At 40.8% G+C, this 15,241-nt stretch overlaps 1 protein-coding gene across 1 annotated transcript; it reads left to right on the top strand.

The window, feature by feature from the left end:
- Positions 1-4,042: 4,042 nt before the first annotated feature.
- On the top strand, positions 4,043-15,026 carry snx27a (sorting nexin 27a). The gene is made up of 13 exons (XM_026156137.1): positions 4,043-4,469; positions 7,406-7,631; positions 8,063-8,255; positions 8,497-8,561; positions 9,268-9,372; positions 9,470-9,548; positions 9,833-9,996; positions 11,454-11,543; positions 12,224-12,373; positions 13,040-13,168; positions 13,433-13,492; positions 13,667-13,715; positions 14,180-15,026. Exons 1-13 carry the CDS (start codon positions 4,159-4,161, stop codon positions 14,248-14,250), a joined length of 1,692 nt encoding a protein of 563 aa, XP_026011922.1. The 5' UTR covers positions 4,043-4,158; the 3' UTR covers positions 14,251-15,026.
- The last annotated feature ends 215 nt before the right edge of the window (positions 15,027-15,241 follow it).

Genomic DNA, 15,241 nt, shown 5'->3' with positions numbered 1-15,241 from the left:
TTAGAAATATGTTTACTTAGAAAAGTGGTGACGTGTTCAAAACCTATTTTAACCGCTGTACTTTTTTTGATTGTTTGAATTAGCTACTCTGCCTTGTTCGCTTGTTATCCTGCAAAAATAGGGTGCTGTCTTGAGCAATAGTGCTTCAGACTTTCTGAAGGTGTCCCTGGACTTTCAGTGGCTCCAAAGCCTCATTAGAAATAGTCTCAGTGTAAGGAAGCTATAAAGAAGTCATTCTTAAGATAGGAAAGCAAGGAGAAAAGACTGCTATGTACTAAATTACACAAATATTATAAGGTGAAGGTATATTGCAACAAAACTGTGACAGACAACAGAAAAAAAACAACACAAAAAATGTTTTTTAGGTCATTGAAGAAACCTGGAGAGCTAATCCTGAAGACTACTTAAAGAATTAGCTAGAAAACTACTCTAATATGTCAAAGAATAGGCGGTCATACCAAAGATTTTTGGATCATTCAAATTCTGTTTTTGTTGTTTGTGCTGTATTTCCATGTAGCTTTGTCCAGGTCTCCATAAATCACTGCATCTATTTCCCATTTTCCTAGAAAACCATGACAACAGCACATGACTTTGCACATGACTTTGCTTGTGTAACATTTAAGTAACTCCTGTAAGACTGAAAATGAATTAATACTTGGGGCACAATATACCCTTCCTGTTTATTTCATAGCTTTTGTTGCATAGTTAGAGTGTGTGTTGCACTGCTGCATATAGTATTTTCAAAATGTTATCCATCTCCCACTTTTGCTACTTTATTTGTACATTTTTTCTTGAAAATTAATCAATGAATGAATCTTTGGAATTCTAGGCAATCGTTCGCAGTACTAATACGATGGATATTTGAGTCATGTGAAAAATAATTTCTCACAGGCTTCTATGCAGTACTGTGAAAAAATACCTACAACCCATGATTCAGTACTTGTAAAACCACATTTAGCAGCAATAACTTGAAGTAATCACTTTCTGTATGACTTTATCGGTTTCTTGCATTGCTGTGGAGGAATTTTGGCCTACTCATCTTTACAATGTTGCTTCATTGTAAAAGTCGCCTTGAGGCGACTTTTGTTGTGATTTGGCGCTATATAAATAAAATTGAATTGAATTGAAATTGAATTCAGTGCATTGAGGTTTGTGGGCATTTGTTTTTGCACCGCCTTCTTAAAGTGCCACTACAATATTTTTATCTGGCTGAGGTCTGGACTTTGACTGTGTCATTGTAACACTTTGAGTCTTTTCTTTTTCATTTATTCTGTTGGAGATTTGCTGCTGTTCTTACATTTATTGTCCTGTTGCAGCTTCAGCTGTCAGACAATTGGCTTCACAATTGACTCGAAAATACTTTGGTATACAGACGAGTTCTTAGTCAACTTAATGACTGCAAGGTGGCCAAGTCTTGTGGCTGCAAAACAAGCCCAATCACTATCAGCAGTTTCACCATGTCTTCTGTGAGGAAAATAATATCTTACTGTTCATATAAGATAAAGCAGGGATTAAACGCTTTTATTAGAAGTAGAACAAAAACAACAGAACAGTTAAAACTAAATAAAGAAAAAACAACTACAACTATTTATTCTATGAAGGATTCCACTGGGAACATTACTCATGATCCACAACAAATAAAAAAAATCTTTTACTCTTTTATGAAGCTTTATACTCCACACAGATGAATCCTTCCAGCGCTGACATTGCAGAAGATAAATCTACCGAAACTACATGACAGATTGTGGATCTGGATTCACCTCTTTCAATGTCCAAAATTCCCAGAAGCCCCACAGCATCTCCCAAACAACAAAGCCCCAGGTCCACATGGTTTTCCAGCAGAGTTTTACAAAGATTCTGGCCTACACTTGCACCTATTTTTTTTCAGTCATCACCAAACCCTCACTCCTCCACCGTTGTGCTTGATAGTTGGTGCGAGGTATTTGTGCTGATATGATTTGTTTGTTTTTTGCCATATCTGAGTATCATGGCCTAACATCTCCACTTTGAATTTGTGAGACCTTCTCATGGCAACACTTCTAAACAAGCTGTACTTGTTCATTCTTTTTCTATTTGTACTGTCATGAACTTTAACATTTGTTCATGCTAACTAGGCAGAGTCTGAGATGTAGTTGATGGACTGTTGCAGTTTCTCTGAGCATTGCACTTTGGCAAGAATGTGGCATTCTTTTAACACACACCTGAATGCTCCAGACTTGCAAACTGCCAAAATATCTGCTTTTATAGAAGCGCTCACACTTGCTGATGATCATTTAATCAACCGCATTTGATTAGCAGCAACTAGCTAATACTTGCCCTCTTAATTCCTATGGAAACGGTAAGAGTTTACTTAAGTTTTATATGTCTGCAAAAACTTTTTTAACATGACTGCATATTATTCTACCGTAGTGCATTGTTGGCAATAAAGACAAGTCATGTGGTTTAGTGGTTTACAACCTGCAAGTTTTCATTCCAATCAAATAAGACAGGAAGTGACAGCTTATCTCTCCCTCAGTACTCTAAAACAAGGAATCAGCAAATGTGTTGTGCAATCTTGTTTAGCAGGCTTACACAAGATAACATAAAACAATCAGCTGTTCAGCATAAATGAGAAAGAAATGTTGAACATTAAAATAAGACAAGGTTGTGAAAAGTATTTGCTCCCTTCTTGATTTATTTTATTTATTTATTTATTTGCCTTTTTGTCACTCTTGCATGTTGCAGATCATCAAACAAAATTTAATATTAGACAAAGATAACCCGAGTAAATACAAAATGCAGTTTTTAAATGATGATTTTATTTATTAAGGGGAAAGACTAAACAAACCTGGTCCTATGTGATAAAGTCGTCGGCCTTTGTTTTACCACCCTCGGTAGCAAGAACACCAGAGGAAAAAAGTAATAAACATCCATCAGTCTGCAAAGGATCACAAAGACATTTCTAAGGCTTTGGGACTCTGGTGAACCACAGTGATACTAGGACTCATTACATCTGGTGTAAAGCTACAACAGCATTTAATAAAAAGAATATCAGTCAAAGCAGTCAAACATGGTGGTGGTAGCATGGCAGTCTGGGGTGATTTGCTGCTTCAGGACCTGGACGATTTGCTGTAATTGATGCAATGAATTCTGCTCACTACCAGTAAATCCTGAGGGAGAATGTCCAGCCATCAGATCATGCTCTGAAGTGCAGCTGGGTTTTGCAGCAGGACAATCATAAAACACACCAACAAGTTCAGCTCTGAATGGCTCAAAAAGGACAAAATTGAGATTTTGGAGTGGCCTAGTCAAAGTCTCAACTTAAAACCATTTGAGATGCTTTGGCATGACTTTAAACGGGGTCGTTTAAGCTCAGAAACCCTCCAATGTGGGTGAATAAAAACATTTCTGCAAAGAAGAGTGGACAGATTGGACTCCAATCCAATGCTTTTGTGAAAGACTCACAAAATTGCAGTTCTTGCTACCAAGGGTGGCAAAACCAGGTATTAGGTTTAGGGGGTGAGTGCAGGGTAAGGTAGGTGTGTTTATTTTTTCTGGTAATAAATGAAATAATTATTTAAAACTTGCATTTTGTGTCTACTCGAGGTTATCTGTAATATTAAAATAATAGAAGAAATCAGAAAAAAGCTAAATATTTTTACAGCACTATATGTGTACATGTCTGATAAAATGCTGTACGTATTTATAATTATAATGTCTTTATTTCTGGATTCCTCTGTAGAATCATAACTAAAATTGTGGGAAAAAAATACATTTATATTTCTCAATAGTGGTTGGGTCCAGTGCCTCTCATCCTTTAACTCCTGCCGTTTGCAAAGTTTGCAGCATCATTTAAATGCAATCACTGGCACTCTTTGTCTGTTAAGATAAAACAGAAAGGGTTTAGTAGAAAATAAAGGGATTAAGAATGCGTTTTAATCAACAACGACATTGTTTCATTCAATGCGTTGAATGGAAACGAGAGTAAACAACACACTTTCGGTGACGCCTCCGGCAGGTCACGTTGCATGGCCGTGTCCCGTGACGCTGCCAGGGGGCGGGTTATCACCAACAGAGTCGGTCTGTGGAGCTAACCTCACAGAGAGGATCGGAGCCCGAGTGTTGTTTTGAATTTGCTGGAAGACGCCGATTTGGAGAGGGGTAGTGCCTGTGAATAAGATGGCGGATGTAGGAGGCGATGAAACTCGGCCCGTTCTCCCTTCGGCATCCCGTAACGGTCCGGTTGTCGGTTCGTCGGCTGGCACCGCGGGCCACGGCGCAGCAATGGTCACATCGGGACCGCGGATGGTCAGGATCGTCAAGTCGGAGTCCGGCTACGGGTTTAATGTCCGCGGTCAAGTGAGCGAAGGAGGACAGCTTCGGAGCATCAACGGGGAGCTGTACGCCCCTCTTCAGCATGTCAGCGCTGTTTTACCCGGAGGTGCTGCGGACCGAGCCGGAATAGTGAAGGGTGACAGGATCCTGGAGGTGTAAGTCAGCTTCTGTCCCTTCCAGTTAGGACGCGGAGTTAGCAATTGGAGCTAGCTACCCAGTTTAGCCTGTGTGGATCCAGTTTCAAGCATGTGTTATTCCGTCTTCGAGGTTTGCTTCTTGTTGCCATTAAAGTAACTCACTAGTTTATTAATTATTCAGCTTTGGAGCGTTTTGACCTGAGTAAATATTTAAGGCTGTAGCTCCGGTGAGATAACTAGAAAGCTAACCAGCTTACATAAGTTGGACAACAGCCTGTGCATGTTGATTAGCTGTAGCTCGCTAGCGAGCCAGGTAGCTAATGTGTTTGGCTAGCTCCTTGCTCAGTGTCAGCTCCAGCGGGAGATGTAGGACGACATTTAGACGACAGTCCACTTTCCACTGCGTTGTCATATGCATAATAGTGTTCATATGTGTTCTTAGCCTGTGAAATGACAGAGGATGGCAGTGTTGTCACTCAAATTCAGCATCATATGACAGGAGTGTGTGGTCTTACTTGCTTTCACTAGCTAGCATTCGCACCAGCCGTGCTGTTTACATGGGAAGTTTGAGGTGCTTTCTATTGATTTTTAGGGTTTGCTTTTGTTCTATCGCTATATGTAACCTCGAGTGGGTTTGATATACGTGAAGAGATCATTTTAGAAGTGCTTTTATGTTATCTATCGTGCCAGCATTCGTCAAGTCTGCTTTCAAGTCTCTTTCCATTTATCAGCGTTCGGTGAAACACTGCTTCCCTTTGAGTCATAGCTGGCATTTAAATGTAACAGGAAATGTGTCCATACACAGAACCTGTAATAATGTCAGCCAAGTGAACAAATCTACAAGCAGGAATGTAAAGCCCTGGCCTTCAGTAAAACCTGAAGTGTTAATGGTAATAGAGCAGTTCTTACAAACTTTTTTGCTTACGTTTAAAATCAGTGTTTAGTTAGTGTGAGTAGTGTTGATGTCACTTGACAGTGGAGCAATAAAGCTGTCTTAGAAAAAGGAAGAACAGAAACGGTAAAGAAGGAACACTGCTCTCACTTCCATTTGCTGAGGCATCAGCATGTTGTTTTCCGTTGGGTTTTTTTTATTTTTTTTGTTTTTTTTACTCATTAGTTCTTTCTGCTGTCATATGATAGCGGCAATACTTATCATGTGACCTGTTAACCCGTTTGACCATTTTGCAAAAAAAAAAAAGCCTCATAACTGGACTTCAGCCGGTTAAATATGTTAGTTGTCAGCATTTTACTTAGCAAACAAAGAAAGCCAGCAATGTACTTTATTTACAGTAAGCAGCTCAGGTGGTGTTTCTTGTCTGAGTGTATCACTACTGCCTGAGTGAGCATAGTTGTTTTGTTTTTTTCATGATTTCCTTAAAAGACAAGAAAAAGGGGAAACAAATAAAAATGACCTTGCTTCGCCCTTGTGTGTGTTTTTAGAAGATAATGCTGTGTTCAGTAAAGTTCAACTTGTAAAACATTATATAACCAGGAAGTGAAACTAGTGATCGACAACCTCTTTTGCGAGAGCATCCTGGGCCCACATAAGCACCGTTAACCTGGTACGGTTTTCTGAGGTGGGAGAAACCAGAGCAGCTGGGGAAAAACCCACAGAATCATGGGCAGAACATGAAAACTCCCCACGGGTTTGAACCCATGACTCTGTACTCAGAGTGTAAACCACTGTGCCTCCCAGCTGCCAAATTAGGGGATCAGTTGACTGTTAATCAGTGAGCTTTTATCAGTTTTCACCAGCGACTTTATTTTACAATAAAGAGTAACAAGTGGAATGGCTGATAAAAAATATAATTAATAACAGTACAAGCCTGCAAGACACACATATCTGCTCGCATATAATTATTTTATATTATTATTTCTTTATTATTGTTAGTATTATTTTTAGCTCTGAGTAATATTTCATCAAACAGTTTCACTAAGCAATTAAAAGTATTAATACTGTTTTTATTTCTGCCTTAGCCAAATTTACATTGTAGTCATGACGACAGTTTCACCCTTTTGGTTCTGTCCCACCCTTAATTTGGCTTTTCACTCAAACAACTCAGATTAGCTCCCCCCCATCACCCCACTCCAAATCTTCTTCTGTTAACTATTATGTACACCCCTTCTTTTTCTGTATGTTTAACTTCCTATTTTAAGTCAGTGACACTACACAGATAAATGCTACGTCTAACATGGCAATCAATGGGCAGGCCTACGCCTACACTTTTCTTCGCCCCCTCCTTTTCAGTGTCTGTCCCACAGTTTCTCATTGGAAGATTAGCAAAGACACCTGATGCTTGTGCCATCTGCTCTCAGCGAAGTCAAAAAGGCACCAGGAGAAAAAGGACATGGGAGCCAACCTAATTGCTTAAGCCTCACAGCCTTGTGTTAGTAAATGGGGAACAATGGGCTAATATTACCAGACAGTATGTTAGGACAGTGCGTACATTAGCAGCTAAAAGAGTACCAGTTTTATTCGAATGATGTATAGATTATACTGTGTTACTGTAATCCCAGCTGCATTGATCTGTAGCAGTAGTGACTGCATTAAGTGCATCAGTTATCAGCTGCGACATAACCAGCCCGCACCAAGTGCAGTTTATCTATCAGTGTGGTCGTTTCTCACATTCCAAATCCCTTCGGTCAAAGCTTTTTTTAAAGTTTGTTTTGTACCAGTCTAGCTTTAAATTTAACTGCTTATAATAGTGACAGGTCCTTTTTTTCTTTTGGAAGATGCATTGATTTATTGTATAGAATTGGAATCTGGAGAGAGTTTAATATCTCTCCAGAGGTATTTTTAAATGCTTTGAATTGTATCCGTCATTCCCTTTTTTGTAGAGAGTTGAATGAACTTCCAATTCAAATATAGTCTGAATGTGTGAGAACAAGTCAGAGCTGCTTGTTCCTCCCCTTTGCCTCATGTTTCTCCTGCGCTCTTTCTCTCTTTTTTCTAGTAATGGCGTGAACGTGGAAGGTGCAACTCATAAGCAGGTGGTGGACCTGATCCGTGCTGGGGAGAAGGAGCTGGTTCTGGCTGTGCTGTCTGTTCCACCTCAGGAGGCTGACGGTTTGGAAGGAGGAGAGGAAGTCCAGCCCAACTACGACTACAGTGACAAGCAGGCCGTGCCCATTTCTATTCCCACATACAAGCACGTAGAACAGCACTCCGAGAGGTTTGTGGTAAGTGCTGATTTGACAGTTGACATGTTTCCGCCTGGGACTGGGCTTCTCTGGAAGGGTGGAGAGGGCGGCCACGAGTGTGTGTGTTTGCCTGATTTTTAAAATACTTTTGGACCTGTCCGTCTTCAGTTTTAAGTGGAATAACATGTTTGAGCTTAAGCGTTCGATCTAAAGACAGTTCTTAAAGATCTTTCAACCCATCTCACCTCAGGAGGTGGTCCGTCCTCCCAAGGCAGCTGTAGAGGCAACACTGTTACCTTAAATTCTTTCTTGAAAAAAACAAAACAGAAGAAACGGCTTCCTGTGGTTGCTCTAAACATGTTTTTTAATGCTGTGGTAGAAAGAAAACTTTTAACCCTCTGATGCAATCATTTCCTTCTCTCGGTCTTCTCTAAAGTTGCTTCATGTTTTGTTTTTTTTAATGCATCTAGGTATACAATGTGTATATGTCAGGGAGGCAGCTGTGTTCAAAACGCTATCGTGAGTTTGCCATCCTGCACCAGAACCTGAAAAGGGAATTCTCCAACTTCAACTTCCCAAAGCTTCCTGGTAAATGGCCCTTCTCCCTATCAGAACAGCAGCTGGATGCACGACGTAGAGGCTTGGAGGAATATCTCGAGCGAGGTAAGATGATTTGGACAGATCACTAGCTCTTCTGTCCCAGAAGAATTAAATGTATTTAAATATTGAATATGTAGTTAGGATGGAAAATACACCATGCACCCACTGTTATTAGTTTTCTAAATTACACAGTAAATCTAAACACTGGATTCATAGTGTTATTTAGCTGCCCTTTGTTTATTTTATTTACCTTGATTTAATATATTGCTCGCCATTTTTCTTTTCCCTTCCTATTCGTCTCTAGTGTGCTCTGTGCGGGTGATTGGGGAGAGTGACATCATGCAGGAGTTTCTCTCGGAATCAGATGAGGTATGCATCTCGTGCATTATTGTTGTAGCAATGCGACTTTTTATTCTGGGTGTTGAAATATTGTGGGTTGAACTTTCTTTTCCTACCAAACTGTTAGGACTTGTGACTTTCTGAATTGGCACAGTGCTCAACAGTCCATTTTTTGTTTATTATATTATATTATCAGATATGTACTATCTTAGTTAGAGATTTAATTTCCGAAGATGTTATTGTTTGTATTCCATAATTATAGGAATTCAAACTCAAAAATGGAGGGGGGGTTTCAGCATTGGATCTGACTCCAAGTCTCTTAAGCTGTATTTAAACTGTTCTGGCCTATTTTGAGAATCATTTAGTATCATTTAGCTTTCACTGGTTAAAGGGAGCTTAGTTGAGAGCTGTGTTGGCCAGTGACGCAGGCTGGAAATTGGTTACCTTGCTGGTGTTTTAAGGAAGTGCAGCAGCAAAACAAATACCAATGCACTGATGTAATCCCACATTTAAAGAAGCGCAATTTGGGGGATTAAGACTTCTTGCCGATTGTAAGTCTTGTTTGGCTATGGCTTGTTGGTTTTTTGTTTGTGTTTTTTAATCCACAAGTACTTAGTGGTAACTTAGAACAAACAAAGGCTTGCATATTCAAACAAGCACGTACAAAGCCTCATTAATCCACTGGGGTAAACACAGCTCTACAGCTGTTCTCATTCTGTTTGGCTTCACTGTACAGAACTACAACGGCGTGTCAGATGTAGAACTGCGGATAGCCCTACCAGACAAGACCACCATCTCCGTCAGAGTCCGTAAGAACAGTACCACAGACCAGGTGTATCAGGTAAGACCACTCCCAGTTGTACAGCTATATTGTACAATATTTTCCATCAGTGTTTTTTTTCCCCACAACTAACTGATGTTGTGTTGATCTTCTGTAGGCATTAGTGATGAAGGTTGGGATGGACAGTATTATGGCGAGCTACTTTGCTCTGTTTGAAGTTATCAACCACTCCTTTGGTAAGAGCTGCACGTGTGTTTGTTGCACTTCACATGGAAAGATGTCTGACCTTTTTTTCACATTCTCTCCTGTTTAATTTGCACATCCTGTTTCGGGGGTTTATGACATGACCACTAAAAATAAATAAAACCCTCTGAATTTAAATCACTGGGCCTCTGGGTATATGAGTAATCATGGGCAGCAAGGGCAGGTATTTTGGTATAGGTTACTAGTATGTTGGGGGGTTTTTTAAGTAACAAACCCCGTTCATCACCCTTCTCCTTCTACTCGGTTTTTGTTGCAGTGCGGAAGCTGGCGCCTAACGAGTTTCCCCACAAGCTATATGTGCAGAACTACACGTCGGCCGTCCCGGGGACCTGCTTAGCACTCCGCAAATGGTTGTTCAGCTTCCAGGAGGAGGAGTTGCTCAGAGACAATCCGCTGGCACTGCACTACTGCTTTCACCAGGTAATAACAGTAATTGGATTCCTCTTGCCGTGGATTTCGGGGAGCTGAACACAGTGATTTGATTCAGAGTTTATTCTTCTGAGCTGAAAATGCTTAAACATATTGAGGGAAAGTTGGTCAATTACACTGCTGATTTACACTAAACGGATCATACTGGTCTCAGTGGCTCCGTAGTGTAGTGGTTTACACATTGGCCTAACGAGCAAAAGATCCCTGGATCAGTCCTGACATGCAGGGAATGTTCAGGGCCAGACTTGAGCCTGGATCCCTGCTGCAGCCTTTAGCACAAAGGTCACTTGCTCAACCAGGTGAGCTACTGTGGCACCTGCTAGCTGCTTTCTCACTTTGTGATGACTGAATTATTTCTAGCTTAGGAGTATTTTCTGTTATAATTCTGGACACAGACTATAACAGAAGCCTTTACCTATAATGTCACCCTAATAAAAGAGCGCTCGGAGATATCATACTTCTTCCGAGGCTGAAAAATTCCCTTCACAAGATGGGTGAATAGAGTCTCTGTCTTTTTTCCTTTTCCCGAGGACATCAAGATGATCCCCAGGTTCTTCTTCTTTCAGCTAAATATGCGTTTATGTAGATACGATGTGAAATGTCCATTTTTGCCTTGTCTTACAATGTTATTAAAATGTCTGGATCCAGATCTGGGTCGACACCCAAAGTTAATAATTTCTCAGCTGGTCAAAGCCCCACCTCGGGTCAGTTTTCATGCAAATACATCCACAAAAACCTCCACAGTTTTTCAAGTAGAAGAGGTGAACTTGAGAAAAATACTCCTCATTTAAATTCACTAAAATTAGCTTCAGTACCCACCTACAGGCTGTCCACTGACCAGTAAAGGTCACTAGCTGAAGCATGATAAGCATGCAAAGTTCAGCAGTGACCCATTAAAGCGTGCCTCATGAAAAAGAATCACACCAGTGTGTGCGAACCTGCAATAACTCCATGACTTTTGTGGGGTTTGTCCAAGGGGGCAAAGCTGGGAACACAATGGTGACATATCACCCACTAAGCTGGTAAAGATTGTTATATCAGTGAAAAGCTGTTTTTTACACACACAGTTATGAAGTACACTTTCATTTATTTGTACCTGGCAAATATAACTCTAATATTCTCACACTCTCAGAAGACAGCTGAGAGAGAGGCTGAACAGTTGGTGCACAGCTGCCTGCTGTAGCCAGAAATGACGCTGTGAGACGAGAGTGAACCAAAGCATTAAAGTTATGGGCTAGGAGGCTGAAAGTCATTCAATAAAATATATAGAAATGCATTGTGACTGCCTAAAAATGCACATACGTAATTTTTACGGTCATTGTTTGAATTTTCTCACACAAGGGAGAATGCCTTCATGATGAATGGCCTTAATGTATATATGTGTTTATATTTTATGACCTTAAATGATAAATGTTGTGTCTCCCCATCCCCTCTCCCTGTTCGTGTAGGCACTGGATGATGTGAAGAAGGGATTCATAAAAACAGAGGACAAATCCTACCAGCTGCAGAAACTGGCAGAGCAGCGCAAGATGGCCACGGTCAGTACCACAGACCAGTCTTTGTTCAGGAAGGGGATTGGAATAAGTACACTTTATGCCTGCTGACCAGCGCTATCACCAAAACACTACCAAATAAAAATGGACAGTCTCAGAAGCCTTTCACACTTCAGAATTCTTCCCTCTGTGGTGTAAAGAGAGATAAAGGAATTGGGTGTATTTGAATATTTGTTGAACATTAACTGAAAGTGGCATGTGTGTAAATTTGGATGACATTCGCAGCTATGTTACTGCTTTCACGCAGCATTTCTGAGGCTTTGAATGTCAGCCTTAGAAGGAAAAAGGTTCATTTATTTGTTCATTCACGTGTCGACAAGCTATCTAATAGCTCCAAATGTTAGGAAGTATTCAGCATGGTTTTCTAAACTTAAAACAAAATAAAAAGCAGAAAAATTACATATACTTTACTTGGATCTACAGCCGTGTTTGTATGACAGAGACACGTGGACGTGAGTGCAGTGTTATAGTTCATCCACATTGTGAGTCAGTCTTCACAGCTCAAACTGCAAGCTCTTCTGAGACCGTCAGCTCAAATGTGTTAACAATAAAAAAACAGCATTGTCACATCAGTAATGAGATTTCTCATAAGTTAACTTCTTTCCTTAGTGTGTTCTGTGGAGGAAAATAAAGTTGACTGTTACTTTTCCTCTATAATACCGTAGTACCTGAGTCTATTGCGGACATGCGAGGGCTACAACGAGGTGGTCTTCCCCCACTGCTCTTGTGACTCCAGAAGGAAGGGCCACGTCATCACAGCGATCAGCATCAATCACTTCAAGTTGCATGCTTGCACTGAGGACGGCACGCTGGAGGTGAGCATTTAAATAGATAACGTTTTATATTTTTAAGCTAAACGTCAATGCAGTGCTCCCTCGCTAGTACGCGGTTCACCTTTTGCGGCCTCGCTGTTTCGCAGATTTTTTTTGGTGCAATTTTGCATGCTTTGTTTTTTTTGTTTGTTTGTTTTTTTACAGCGCATTGTGTTCTGCGTCCTGATTGGCTGTAGAGCATTGTCAGTCAATCTCGTGCCGTATCTCCTGCACAGTACAGAATGTCAAATTTACATACATCTTCGATCGCTAGCAGTGTGACTCTGAAGTGTTGTACTGTATGTTTGTAAGTTTTCTCCCCAACACGCAACACTGTCGACGAAATGTTGTCACCTTCGGGTGCCTTTGGTTTCATTCTATAATACTGGACTTATTTTTCTACAAGGTTTGAACTTTGAGAGTGTTTAAACAAGAGATAGAAATGTGAACATGTTCATGCCTGTCTGAGAAAAGTGTATAAAGTGTGTAGTGGGGTTTTTTACAGCCTTATAACATCTATAATTATTGTAAAAAATAAAGTTGGCTACTTCGCGGATTTCAGTTATTGCGGGTTATTTTTAGAACGCAACTCCCGCGATAAACGAGGGACCACTGTATAGATTTCTGTGCATGGAGCTTAACTTCTATCATCTCTTGTTTCTCTCTCAGAACCAGGTAATAGCTTTTGAGTGGGGGGAGATGCAGCGCTGGGACACGGACGAGGAGGGGATGGCTTTCTGCTTTGAGTATGCCAGAGGAGAAAAGAAACCTCGCTGGGTCAAGATCTTCACTCCGTATGTAAGTGTACACTCAAGTGTGCCATTCTCTGGTTTTTTTGTTGTGTTAGCAGCTTTTAGAGTGACACACCTTGATGGGAACAAACGCTTAATAAATAGGAAAATCCCCGATTTATTAATCAACCCACTTTCCTTCACGTGTAATAAAATCTTTAGTAATGAGAAGCAGGAAAAGTAAACAGAAACATGACTTTTACACAGTGACTCTCCTAATTGTGGTGTATTAGAAGCCTGGATTACAATAACGTCTACTTTTTCCTCCCAGTTCAACTACATGCACGAGTGCTTTGAGCGGATCTTTTGTGAGCTGAAGTGGAGGAAACAGGTAAGAACCACTCCTTTCCTCTTTCATTCTGGGAAGCATGCAACTCTATGCCAGCTTCGGTTTTCTAAACATAGCCTGTTCTTGTATTCTATTTAAATCCAGGAGCCTTTCTTTAGTCTTTGCTTTAAAATGATTAGTCTTATATTTCTGGTGTATTGATTTCTTTGCTCTCAGGTTGAGGAAGAAGCGTCTGATAAAGACAACAAAAACTGCAGCAACAACGGTAAGCAGTAAGCGTTTGTTTGTGCTCCTTTTTGCCCTCAATTCAAAGAGATAAACAGCATCACTGAAAGATTAGAGCCTCCAATTTGATCAGAGGCAAATCATAAAGAAATTTGCATTCAGATCTGGTACAGAGTTATGTTTTGATTGATGGCACACATCAGGCGGCATGAATTATGCAAAAAACAAAGGAATCCAATATGACAGAAGTTAAAATGTCAAGGGCAGGGATAAGATTTAATGCATGCTTTTATTTTTGTGCATTATGGTAAAAGTTTACGTGAAATGTAATGAAATATGGACAAGAGACCACAAAGGCAGGAGGATAACAGACAGCTGAGGCCTGAGAAAGCTGAGGACATTCAGATAAGAGGCCTTCAGGATGCTGCACGGGGACTGTGCAGTAATTAATTCACACCGTCTTCAAACTTCCTCCTATTCTGAATCGTCTTATCTATGTTGCAGAGTTTCTGCCTCCTCTGGAGACGCAGCAGAAGGGATGGCGCCACCTAGGGGGAGAGATTGCAACTTCCTAAAGCCGTCACTTGTCATCACTTGAACTAAAACTGGTCCACTTGCATCATCACAGCCACCCCAGAGAGAGCCCATCGACAAACCCAGTACTGAGTGACAGACTCGAGGCGAACCCTGCCCCAAAAACAAACTGGAAGTGACCGACTTGGGAAATTGGATTATTAACACTTGCCGAACCCAGGGGGACACACACATGTAGACACACACATGAAAACAGTAGGAAGAGCATCGAAAGAAGATAAACAAGAGCCAACTTTCACGTCACTTATTAGATCCTCCATAGTGTAACTGTTGTTTTCCTCCATGCATCTGCCCCATGATGTGAGGCAAGACATGAGAGAATTCTCACCACAGCGTGTGATTGGTCAGGGTCACCACAGCGCGAAGGGAGCGCCGCAGTGAAACGCCGCTTGTCGAGAGAGCTGACAGTCCAGAATTGAGGTTGCGACGTTCGGTTTTTCCAACAGGACCCATCCAGATCCCGCGGCGGTGACCTTGTCTGCTGAACTGAGCTGAGATGAAAATAATAATGGAGGGAAACAGAAAAAAGTTCGGTGGTTCTTTCACAGTTGTGATAAAGGACGAAAGTAAAATCATCCTTTACGCCGATGCTGGACATTAACACAGAAGTTGTGTTTTATGTCTCTGGAGTCCTCTGTTTCATCAGAAATCATAAACGGCACAAATGTAACTACATGAAACGGATGTTGAGAGAATGTGTTTGTAATTATTTGTATGTTTAACAATCTTACTTCTGATAAAATATAGATTAATATAAGAGCTGTAATAACTGGTTTCTTGAGATAACACAGTGAAACGCTAACTGAATTTCATTCGAGATGCTATAACTAATTTCCATTTTTCACCTTGACTACAGAGCAACATCTGTTGGCAGTCAGCCCGTTAATGTTAGTATGGCTACCCCCCCCCCCCCCCCCCCCCAGTGTGTGTTTTGTTGTGGTGAATTTTGCAGGGCTTGGAAGCTGAGGAGAG

The sequence above is a fragment of the Astatotilapia calliptera genome, chromosome 22, assembly GCF_900246225.1.
Source record: "Astatotilapia calliptera chromosome 22, fAstCal1.2, whole genome shotgun sequence".
Taxonomy (NCBI): domain Eukaryota; kingdom Metazoa; phylum Chordata; class Actinopteri; order Cichliformes; family Cichlidae; genus Astatotilapia; species Astatotilapia calliptera.
The sequence above is the reverse complement of the archived record's forward strand: the minus strand, read 5'-3'. Positions and strand labels throughout refer to the sequence as shown.

Excerpts from the sequence above, each read along its gene's own strand:
- snx27a (XM_026156137.1), top strand. The coding sequence starts at position 4,159 with ATGGCGGATGTAGGAGGCGATGAAACTCGGCCCGTTCTCCCTTCGGCA. Across the intron at positions 8,562-9,267 it reads TTCTCTCGGAATCAGATGAG|AACTACAACGGCGTGTCAGA; the intron begins GTATGCATCTCG and ends TTCACTGTACAG. Across the intron at positions 12,374-13,039 it reads CTGAGGACGGCACGCTGGAG|AACCAGGTAATAGCTTTTGA; the intron begins GTGAGCATTTAA and ends TTTCTCTCTCAG.